This window comes from Mauremys reevesii, linkage group 10 (assembly GCF_016161935.1).
Source record: "Mauremys reevesii isolate NIE-2019 linkage group 10, ASM1616193v1, whole genome shotgun sequence".
Taxonomy (NCBI): domain Eukaryota; kingdom Metazoa; phylum Chordata; order Testudines; family Geoemydidae; genus Mauremys; species Mauremys reevesii.
The window spans coordinates 6,872,862-6,884,894 of NC_052632.1; the positions used below are offsets into that span (position 1 = coordinate 6,872,862).

General features: G+C 48.0%; 1 protein-coding gene across 4 annotated transcripts in view; it reads right to left on the bottom strand.

The window, feature by feature from the left end:
* Positions 1-384: 384 nt before the first annotated feature.
* LOC120374141 (gonadotropin-releasing hormone II receptor-like) overlaps positions 385-12,033 on the bottom strand; it is a 54,277-nt gene continuing 42,628 nt past the window's right edge. For 3 of the 4 annotated variants that reach the window (XM_039493432.1, XM_039493430.1, XM_039493431.1), the window contains 3 exons: positions 8,202-8,717; positions 3,232-3,433; positions 385-2,384 (listed from right to left, as the gene is read on the bottom strand). In XM_039493432.1, coding sequence (XP_039349366.1) covers positions 1,975-2,384; positions 3,232-3,433; positions 8,202-8,714 — 1,125 coding nt within the window. In that variant the 5' untranslated portion in view covers positions 8,715-8,717 and the 3' untranslated portion in view covers positions 385-1,974. Of the gene's footprint in view, positions 2,385-3,231; positions 3,434-8,201; positions 8,718-11,807; positions 11,898-12,033 lie in introns of those variants that run through there. The other variant, XM_039493433.1, reaches the window with a different exon arrangement.

Genomic DNA, 12,033 nt, shown 5'->3' on the forward strand with positions numbered 1-12,033 from the left:
GTTATACTTTCACGACATAGAGATTGCACCTTGTATGAGGTGAATTGAAAAATACCATTTCTTTTGTTTATCATTTTTACAGTGCAAATATTTGTAATAAAAATAATATACACTTTGAGTTCAATTACAACACAGAATACAATAAATATGAAAATGTAGAAAAACATCCAAAACATTTAATAAGTGTCAATTGGTATTCTATTGTTTAACAGTGCAATTAAAGTTGCGATTAATCGCAATTAATTTTTTGAATTAATCATGTGAGTTAATGGTGATTAATCAACAGCCCTAGTCTGAAGCCCATTAGCCTACGCATCACCAACCTCCATTTTCAGGGGTCGCAGTTAAAAAACTGATGCCAAGGCAGAAAAAGAGGGGGCTATGGGAGGTGAAGCTATTCATTTCCCAGAATGACTAAGGGAGCCGCTCCTTCTGTCTTGGGCCACTTTGAATCTGCTGGAGGATGCTGCCTTCGACACAGCTAATCAACAGCCACAGCAGCTGTTGTCTTAAACCAGCTAAGCTGCAAGTGTAAACAGCGGAGCATTCTGTAAAGCCACGGTGGTGGGCCCCACCTTGTGACTGCCCAGGGCTGCAGAAGGAAGAGTTTGGGCTGGGTTTTTGACACAGATTTTCAATAGTGGGTTGTGTCTCTCTTTTCTCGATTACCATATCCTTTAATACAGACAATTAAACAACCAGGGGCTGATCCTTCAGTCTTTGCACAGGCCAAACTCCCACCTCAGGGAGAGTTTTGCTTCTGGAGGGAATGCCGGATTTGGCCAGAGGAGGAGTTTAAGCCCCAGGAACCTCCTGCATCACTGGGCCCAAATGTGAGGGCACAATATGGCTTCCATTGTATTAAGGTTAAACGGGGATGAGCTGCATTGTTGCTCTGCACCGATCAGGCAGAAAACCATATATCCTCAAGCTACTAAAATACCCACATTGGCATCTTTTATTTGCAATCATGTCAATTCAAAGGTGAACATAACTCGGAGAGTCCCGGTCCCTGGCATGGACACAGCTTAAGGTTTTTCCATAAACAATCCACTAACCGTTTATTTCCACCGTACATAGATCAAAAAGTACAAAACAAGCACTCTGCACGAGCTCACTTTCCAGGGATTCAAAACAGTCACAGAAATGACAGTGGAAGAATTAGGGCTGGCACCTGTATGTACTGAGTCATGTGAGTAGCTTTTAATACTGGATAGATGAGTAGAAATTCACGGAGAAGGAGATGTCAGTAGCAGGCTGGCTGGGAAGACAAGACCAAGACTTTGCCTGACAAAACCTGAAATGTCTCATTCTTGTCATGGAAGTCACAGCCGTGAGAACCACACAGCCCATGAGCCTGGTTCTGCACCGGAGTACCGTTAGCCCCGTGAATGATCCCACCAAGGCCAAAAAGAAAGGATGCTCTTTTGCCAATCTGGCCCTTTCTCTATATTTTTTAGAAGCCAATGTATTTTTCCAGAAAAACAGTGGTTGGCAGGAGGCTGGCGGATACTGAATTCTAGAATCATTGCAGTAAGTTGCACCTGGCCCAAGAGCAGCATAAAAAGGCCATAAAGGGGGTGGAACTAGCCTGTGGGGAACAGGAACTGTGCAGACGACTTCTACAGAACTGGTGGAGTAGCAGGACACCAGCCCCTCTCTGAGTCTCTCCCATGGTCCCAAGGGGTCCTCGGAACCAGAGCACAAGGGATCAGGCCTGGAATAAGGGGGAATCAATGGGACCCCTTGGAGACCACAGTGATACTCAGCGTGAGTGCAGCAGAAGCCAGCTCTCAGTTACCAGTTTCTGGTGACTGTTCCATTCAAACCTAATTCAGGCGGGGCGGGTGGCTGAACAACACGCCAGCGTTGCTACTGTACTTCCCAGGCAGTCGCCATAATAGGAGCTACTGGCCAATGCAACGCCCCCGACCAAGAACACCGAGTTCCTTTCCTCCTGCCAGATGCTTTTCTTTAGCAGACCGTGTGGATGATTGTGCCGTTGGAAGCGCCCGAAGCTGCTCCGCCATTTATAATGTAGTCTTTTATGTTCATCTCAGAACTGGACAGCAGTTTGTTTCTCTCCTGCCCTGTAATTACTGTTTCGATTCCTCTAAGGCACGCCTTCATATCCTCTCGGAAGGAAGGAGTGTAGAGACCGTAAATGACCGGGTCGGTGCACGTGTGTAGCAAGCCAAAGAGAAAGAGACTGTGGTTGATGTACTCGGGCATGCGTTGAATCATGTCTGGCTGGAACCAGTACCACAGGCCCAGGAGGTAATATGGGGTCCAGCAGATAACGAAGGAAGCAACTATCACAACGGTCATCTTGAGGGTCTTCATTCGCGCCTTGGAGATGTGATCATTTTTGCTTCTTGCTAGACCTGCCAGGAAGAGTCAAAGGGATAATTGTATACGATGCAACAGCATACAACCAGGAAGAGACCAACATTCACAGCCCAGCCTCCCTCAAAGTCAGGAAGAGTTTGACTTCAAGACTTAGGCCTGATCCAAAGGCCACTGGAGTCAGTGGGAGCATTTCCACTGACGTCCGTGAGCACTGGATTAAGCCCAAACTGCAGCTGAACTGAGTTACCACAGGGCTGAAGTAGCGCCCAGAGGCCTGCACTGGCTCTCTGTATTGGGCTGTATTTCACCCTAAAGGGCTTCAGTGGGACATAAAGCCATGCACAAGGCGCGGGTTGGGCCTCTCCCGGGGGCGGGGATGAATAAGGATGTTTGTTTTCAAGGCTATTGCCTTTCATCACCATAAAGTCACTTGACTGAATTGAGGCCTGGCCCTACTCAGCCATGCAGGAGTCTAAAGAGGAGGAAGCCGCCCTGGCCTTGCACACCTTCCCCATCTCTTCTCACCAGGCCTGAAGGAGGCAGTAGCAGGTCTCCATGATACTCCTGGAAGAAGTGGGCAGATTCCATGCTCTGCGCCTCTCTCCACCACATGTGCAATCTCCCTCACCACGTATTACGTTATACAAGGCTCCCCTATTCTGCTGTCCATTATTTTCCATCAGCGAGGATTTGCCATCCCCAGAAACACACCGGCTGTTTCTCATTTTCTAAGCCTGGAGATGTCAGGCAATGATGCTGATCATGCAACAAGACATGGCTATGAAATCTAAGGGCTCTGGCAGGGAAAATTACAATGTCTCAGCAATACCAATAAGATCACATGGAAGTGTGCTGAATGCTAACTAGCTGCAGCCTGCTCACCCTTGTTGATCTTCAGTTGCTTACTGATTTCCCAGATGATGCGGATGTAGCAGACAATCATGACGCTCAGTGGGGCGACGTAGAGGGTGGTGAAGGTGAACATGTTGTAGATTATTTCTTCCCAGTGCTCTTGGAAACTTCCATGGGTCACACACTGGGTAAAATTGACACCCGGGACAGTGTGCAGGTGAAAAAGAAAAAGCTGAAATTAAGAATGAAACAGTCAGTCAGAGATCGTTCTTAAAGGGGCACTGTCACAATGACAATCTCCTTCCTGGGCTTACTGGGAACACTTTCCGGCAATTATTAAACCCCAAAAGAATTTAGAAAGTCTTCTTACATAGGGTTTGCCAGATTGGGTCAGACCACAGGTCCATCTAGTTCAAAACACTGTTTTGACAGTGATCAGCACCAGATGCTTTAGAGGAGGGTGTTAGAACCCTGCAGTAGCAGATATGGAATAATCCATCCCCACATTAACTCTTGTTCTATCTCTTATCAGCAGAGCATGAGGATGCATATTGACTTTTCATCATACATGTTCTTTGCTGACTCAGCCCGTCACTCATCTCAAGCAATCGTCTGGTCCATTCATGGTCAATTCCACTGTCCAGTTCTCATGCACTAGTACGACACTGCAACATTTGAGCTGCAGCTACAGCAGGCGAAAAATGGGTTCTGTTGGAATTAAAAGCTCATTGCACGTTTCTCTAGGCCTCAATCATAAACCTCGGCCATTATTGTAATTATTTCTTACTTTGTGCCAATAGACAACATGGTACCAACTACTAGCAAACACATCAATTAATTCTATAAGCCAGGTTCTTATAAATAAATCAGAGATAAAGTCCTTGATTTGGGGTGGATCTGTCTCTCCTTTCTCAGTATTATGATGCTGTTCTCCATGATAAAAATTATTCCACTATCAAAAACATACTTGGCCTAATAGCAGAAAATAACCCCCACTGAGCTCGTAAGCCAATGTGTGGCTATTTTAAACATCGTTGTTCTCAGCCAGGCAATATTTGATGGATTCAGTAACTGGGTGAAGAGCCATTTATCTCTCTCGGGAACTCGGAATTCTTTTGTGCCACTACAACAGCACCGTAGAATTCATGCTCACAAGATTTATTTTCACTCGATAGCGGCTTCCTGTCCTGAACTGACAATACACTTCACTTATCTCCATTAGTGTCAGATGTTCCTATCGCTGTCTGAAGCAGCAGCATCTTTTGAATGCAAAGTCTCCATATTAGCCTTTTAAAATGCCAATCCCTCTATATGTTCAGTCTCCCGACCTGGCTGCCCTTGCAGCACTGAAATTTGCACACTGAATAAGCACCGGAAGGAGGACAGGTTAAATAGTTTATAGCTGTCATAATCCAGACACACCATATTGTGGCTATGCGAGCCCAAGGCCCAACTCCTCAAAGGTAGTTAAGATCCTAACTCCAATTGATTTCAGTGGGAGTTTGGTGTCTGAATACCTTTGAGGATCTGGGCCCAAAGAGGTAAGGTCAGGTTATCATCTAGCAGGTTTCCTCCACCATACAGGGAGCTAGTGACAGCGTTACGCTACTGCGCATTTCCTGCTGGGTGTTTTTGACTATTGGACTGATGAAACCACTGTGTTTAGAACAGGAGCAGCTTGAAATAATGGCAGACACGGGTGGCAGGTATAATAGGCCCTAACCCAGGCCCTGGCCCTGCCCATGTGCCACTTTCTCTTCCAAGCCGGCGGGAGCTCAGCTCCGGCCGGATGCCAGTAGGCGGCTGGGGCCGGTGGATGGCCCAGCGCTGGTGCTGGTGCCAGCTGGCGGCCCAGCGCTGGGACCAGTACTGGGGGCAGCCAGCAGCCCGGGGCGGTTTAGCTGGGGCTCCTCCAGCCATAGAGGCGGGGAACGCTCGGGGCTCCAGCGGAGGGTGGGCACGAGAGAGGCCTCGGGTGGAAGGGAGGGGGGCGTGTGGCTAGCCTCCCCAAAGGAGGGGGGGGCTCGCAGACTGCCCCTGGTCGCAGAAGCAACAGACATAAGAGAAAGCTGGTTAGTTCTGGGCTTTTAGGCCCTGTCCACACTACAGCATCTGTAGCAATTGCATTTGAAGCCATTTTGCAAGGTGGTTGCAGCCCAGCATAGTTATAACAGGGTTCACATCTCCTCCTTCCCATTGAAAGAATGCCGTCGGCAGCCTAGAAGAGTAGTCTATGGAGCTGGTCACACTGGGTTTTTTTTGCCAAAATTTCCTACTGTTGCTGCCAGCATTTCAGCTCTGCTGGGGGTAGCAATGAGGGGGGGTTAGTGTAGGCAGCGTTCCAGGCAGCGGATGGTATTTTAAGCACCATGGAGTTTAACCTTCGCTTGAGCAGGTCTTGCCAACACGTTGGCTTAAGTCGCTGGTGATCAGTGGCAATGTGGCCATTCTAGAGTGTTGACCCTTGTGAGCACTAGTGGTAACAACCGGGGGAAATATTTGGCAAAATAGCCCATCACGGACGAAGCCAGAAGCACCATCTGAGCCAGCAGGGTTTTCAAATCTCCGCACACACTGGACTGGGAAACTGCACGAGCTGCAGTTGGGGATGCTCAGTGGGCTTAGTCTAGTTCCTAGGCTTGCTAGATGTGCTGAGGAACAAGGCAAAGAGATGATCTGATGGGGACCAACATGGGACAGGAGCTCTCTACCTGCCTTCCCCCGGCAGCAATCATTGAGGGTACGTCCACACTACAGAAAAAAACTCCATGGCAGCGAGTCTTACAGCCCTGGTGAACTGACTTGGGCTTGTGATATGGGGCTAAGAACAGCAGTGTAGACAGGGCCGCCCAGAGGATTCAGGGGGCCTGGGGTCTTTGGCAGCGGGGGGCCCCGCTTCGGCGGTAATTCAGTGGCGGGGGGTCCTTCCGCTCTGGGACCCGCTGCCGAAGTGCCCCGAAGACCTGCGGTGGGGGGCCCCCGCCGCCGAATTACCACCAAAGACCCAGCACTTCGGTGGTGGGTCCCACTTCGGCGGTAATTCGGCGGCAGGGGGTCCTTCTGCATCAAAGAATGGGGTTCAAGAATTAATGGATTCCCACTGAAGCTAATGGACTCGAGGAGCTACTGCCTCTAAAGCTGAGCCCAGTCTAAATATCAATTGACATTTTCTGGCAGCGCCATGGTGCAGCATCACCACCTTTGACTCATAGAATCTCAAGGGTGGAAGAGACCTCAGGAGGTCATCTAGTCCAACCCCCTGCTCAAAGCAGACTCACTCTTCCTCACAAGCTGGGACAATGAGAAAGGGGCAGTGAGCAAAGAAGGGCTCAGTTCCGGGATACTCTGATAGCTGCAGAATGCACTGGCCATAGACTTTGGAGAACCTGGAGCGGTTCCAGAGACAGGGATGGTGTATGGGAGTGGAAGCCAGAAATTCCCAAGTTATAGTCCTGGCTCAGGCAGCAAGGTCTTCCAAGATTCTGGGCCTGTTACTTCACCTTCCCACGTCTCATTTTCCCAGTGTACAATGGAGATTGCAACAACGACCATTCTCCCTAGGGCATGGTGATGATGAATGAGTTAACATCCATAAAATTAGTTCTCTGAAAACATCTGCTCAGTGTGCAGCAGCAGTCAAAAAAAGAAAACAGAATCCCTTAGGAGAGGGATAGATAATAAGATAGAAAATATCATAATGCCACGATATAAATCCATGGTACGCCCACACCTGGAATACTGGCATGCAGTTCTGGTTACCCCAGCTCAAAAAAGTTATGTTAGAATTGCAAAGAGTACAGGGAAGGGCAACAAAAATGACTAGGGGTATGGAACAGCTTTGCTGTGAGGAGAGATTTAAAAAGACCGGGGGGAAAGAGATGACAAAGGGGATATGCTAGAAGTCTATAAAATCATGAATAGTGTGGAGACAGTGAATAAGGAAATGTTATTTACCCCTTCACATAACACAAGAACCAGGGGTCACCCAATGAAATTAATAGGCAGTGGGTTTAAAACAAACAAAAGGAAGGACTTCTTCACACAACGCAGAGTCAACCTGTGGCACTCATTGCCAGGGGATGTTGTGACAGCTAAAAGTATAACTGCCCCCCCCCAAAATTAGATACATTCATAGAGGATAGGTCTATCAGTAGCTATTAGCCAAGATGTTCAGGGATGCAACCCCATGCTCTGGGTGTCCCTAAACCTCTGACTGCACAAAGCTGGGACCGGACAATGAGGGATAGATCTCTCAATGATTGCCCTGTTCTGTTCATTCCCTCTGGAGAATGTGGAATTGGCCACTGTCAGAAGACAGGATACTGCACTAGATGGACCATTGGTCTAACCCTGTATGGCAGCTCCTATGTTCTTATGTTCATAAGTGTTCTAGAAGTCCCACTTCTTATTATCTACCTCAACATCTGCAGACCTGAACCTTAACTGGATCTGAACACCACCCTGTGTGCTGGGGATGGGACATTAAACCATGAGGCTCTTCCTTACTAGAGCTGTGATGAGATGGAATCTGTGCCAGCTGCAAGAATATCTCAGGCCTGAGCTCCTCAAAATTCAGCCACAAGTTAGGACCTGGCTTCATCTTGGAAAATAATGGGCATATTGTCAGTCTGGCTTAGGTACTGCAGATGGCTTCCCATCACTGCAGTATCTGAGCACCTCACAATCTCTAGTGGATTTATCCTCACAACCTCCCCGTAAGGCAGGGCAGCGCTATTATCCCCATAGTACGGATGGGGAACTGAGGCCCAGAGCCACTGAGTGACTTCCCCAAGGTCACACAGGAAGTCCGTGGTAGAGCAGGGAATTGAACTCAAGTCACCAGTTAGTGCTCTAACCATTGGACCATCCTTCCTCTTGATTCCTGATTATCACCCAAACCATTCGCCCAGCCCAAGGTGGCCGTTCACTTTTGTTTATTCTAAAGTGTGGCACTTCCTGTTTGAAGCAACCCCAGCTTTACAATGGCATTGCGCTCATACCTGGGGCGAGGCCAGCAGAAGGCTCATGACCCAAGCGACGCATAACATGAGTCTGTTGCGTCGACTGGAATTAGCAAAGGCAAAGGGGTGGAGGATGGCTGAGTGCCGGTCTAGGCTGATAACCACAAGCACCAGTGCTGCAGAGTACATGGCAAAGAGCTTGAGGAAGTTCAGCAATTTACACGGCAGGTCCCCAGCATACCACTGGACCGTCACGTTCCACACAGCGTCCAGGGGCATGACCGTGAAGGTCACCAGTAAATCTGCCACTGTTAAGCTCAGTATCAGCAGCCGGACATGGGACTTCCTTCTCTTCCTCATGATGCTGTATAACACAACTGAGTTGCTGGATGCTGCTATCAAGAAAAAGCAGATGGTGATGATCACACGGACCCTGGCTGCTAGTGTGAAAGTGGGTTCGATCCAGGGCTCGGGGCAGCCGGAAACAGAGAGGTTTTCATCCACAACATCAGCTGACTGAGGAGGAGTCATAAGATCCTGTTCTTCAGGCATTCCCTACAGGAGAACAAATGGCAAAATCAGAGAAGAAAGGTAGGCCTAAAATCCCTGTCAGGTGTCCATTTAGCATGATGCAGCTTTAAATGTGATGGGGAGGGAGGCTCCGTAGGCTTAGCCAAGGATTCTCAAAAGTTTTAATATTCTTATCTGGTAGTGCCTTAACGACCCCAACCAGGGCTGGGGGCCATTGAGCTGGGCGCGAGGTCGGACTAGACAATCTAAAGGTCCAGTCTATCCATAAACTCTATGAAACTTCAACTCTATTAAAACCAAAAGATTGTGCCTGCCCCGAAGAGCTTACAGGCTGAAAGACCAGACAGACAAACAAACAGGCAGAGACAAGCAACAAACCACAGTATAATTTCTTCTCAGTTTCCATAGTGTGGACCACATCTTATTACACAAATTGTCCCATTGAGCTGCACCCTCTTCCATTTGCTATTGCGGGGCCCATCGCCTCCTCCTCTTCATAATTACACGTCATCCCCATGGTGACTATAGCAACCGCTCACATGGAAATGTATTTTAAGCACTTTTCAATGCTGCTTAGCAGATGGAAACAAGGAGACGGCGTCCCATGTGACCAGCCAACTGTGCAGATGACCCAGTAAGAGCTTGGTGGAATCCAGCTGGTCCATTCACCACAAATACAGACCCTCTGGTCTAATGAGGAGTTAAAATGCACCTGAAATACTGAGAATCCCTGGAATTGTGGAGCTCTGAAGTAGATATATTGAGTTCCATGGAGTTTATACTGGGTGTGGGAGAGGATCCATGTGATAAGACATTAAAAACAGAGGGTCTGACTCCCCATTGAAGACCCATTGGCACTTTTCTTTAGAGTAGGGGTGTCCAAACCAGTGTCTTTGTTTACATTCTCCTCTGGTCTGTTGTTGTGCAGAGGTCTGTGGCTCTGGAGATAGAACCACTGGCTGTTGTATGCTGTGTGCAGAGAAGAGGTGTCAAATTCCATCCCTCCACACCACAATCCCAGGAAAGCTCCAGGAGGTGGAGACCTATGGAGTCTTCCTTTCCTCATAAGTATTTCCATGGGAGGCAGCAATCTGAGCTAAAATACCTCTCCTATCCATGTTAGCGCAGCTGCCACGAACCTATGACACCCCAGGCACCTGCATATTGCCCTGTTCGGGTCACTGGGATTATATTATTATTATTCATTATTTGTGTTACTGCATTGCCTGGGAGTCCTAGTCATGGAGCAGGACCCCATTGTGCTAGGAGCTGTACAAACACAGAACAAAAAGATAGTCCCCGCCCCAGGGAACTTACAATCTAAGTATAAGACAAGAGGAAACAGGTGGATACAGGCAAACTGATGGAGGAGCACAAGGAAACAATGGGACTACACTGGTCAGTAGGATAGGCAGTAGTCTCTGCACACTAGCAGCCGATAACACAGTGGCCCACATTGTGAAGGCCTGCCCTGCACTCTGCCCAGAAAAAATGCGTAGCAATCACCATCTAGTATTGATTCACTTACAGCGTGAACAGGTTTCAGGGCTGCCAATTGTATCTGTTTATTCCCTGGAACAAGAGCACTGAGCTATGTTAGCACAACACAGACAGCAATCAGAAGGATTTGACACAGCAGGCCATCTTTGGTGTGAGACCCCTGGAGTCGGTCTATATTACACCAGGAAGGAATTTGGCCCAAGGTCATTTTAAAAACTCGGATCTAAACTCGTCACTTGCTAAGTGGAGATGGGCCATTGGCCTGAATCTGCCAAACTTTGGAAGTAAAATAAATAAATAAATAAAATAATAACATGACCCGCGGCTGAACTGGGTTGTCAGGTTTGTTTTACAAAACTCACGATTGCATGGTTTAGAGAGATCACACCAAGCCTGGTTTTGCCCATCTCTGTTTGAAATACACAGGGACCTGTATTAGAACCATTGGCATGAATCCCCAGGTACACACATGCACACACACACTCCCTGAACATTGTGGGTCCAGACAGAAAAGGACCTGAGTCTGAACCAATGCCAAATCACTGCAAAACCCAAACCCAACTGACAAGATTTTTCCAAAACAAACCAGTTCCAGGCATCACCCATCTTTGGTGTCAAAGTTCATGACATTTTCTCAGCCCTTATTAATCTAATCTCCAGGGCTGCCTATCAGTATCTGATTCTGACTTCCAGCATATAACAAGCCCACAAACCTCACCTGCTTCTTAGCAGATCCGAGACATTCAGCCAGGCTCTGGGTTCAGTAAGCAAAGGAAAATAAAAGATGTGAGGTTAATAAAAAAGAGAGAAGAGTCTCTCTCCTTCTTTTTCCTCTCTGCTCATAATAAAGATGCACACGTGCACTTCTCACAGACGTGAAGAGCGGTTCACCGCCCCCCGTTCATCTGGATGGTGACATGAAGTCATTCTCCAAACAGTGCCCCACAACTGTCTCTAAACATGTTTATATGCGGGGGGGGGTTCCTGCAGAAAGATGCAACCTATACAATTTCAAAGCCAGATTCTCGCCCAGGTAACTCAACTATGCAGAGTCACCACTGTTCCACTTAAACTGCCCTGTGCTCCAGTACAGAACGATATCGTGAACAAGCCAAATTTCGAGGGCAAAGACTCAAATTTAGGAGAATACAAACAATGGATGGATGGATGCGAGCAGCTTACAAACTGTTTCATGCAACCGGGACCGACGCTCAGTTTCACGTACACAGAAAGAACGTGCTTTCCCCTGGGGAAGTTACAGAAATAAAACGATCCGCAGAGACTGAATCGACATCCTGCTCCCCAACTAACGTATTGTCACTACACACTTACACTTGCTCTAGCTCTTCTCCTTACTATCGTTCAGTCCATGCTCCGTGTCTAGCTACAGCTATTTGCTTCGTCGCAGCTCTCACAAAGAAAGTAAGCGCAAAACTTACCAGAGTCTGAGCTCAAACCCCAAAAGCCAGCAAAACGCGACAGCAGAGACTGAGTACCAAACCGGTCATTTCTCTTCTTAGTGCCAGTCCACAGGAAGGAGGAATGACACCGAAGGAAGCCCAGTGTCTGTGCTAGTTGGAGGTGCTGTATTCAATTCATCGGATGGGAACATACCTGGTATCCACATGCCCTTAAGAGAAAGGAAAACCGCTGCCTCTCTCTCTATTTGTCCTTCCTAGCCAGTGCCAAAAATGTCAGCCTGCTCCTCTGCTGCATGTAGCCAGCGGTCCGCATGATGCAGATCTGCCTCCCAGTAAAGAAAAGATGCAGCGAGATAGCAGGGTGGCTGGGAGCGCCGGTACAGTCTATGCAAAAGAGGAGTGTCATTCCACTCCCTACT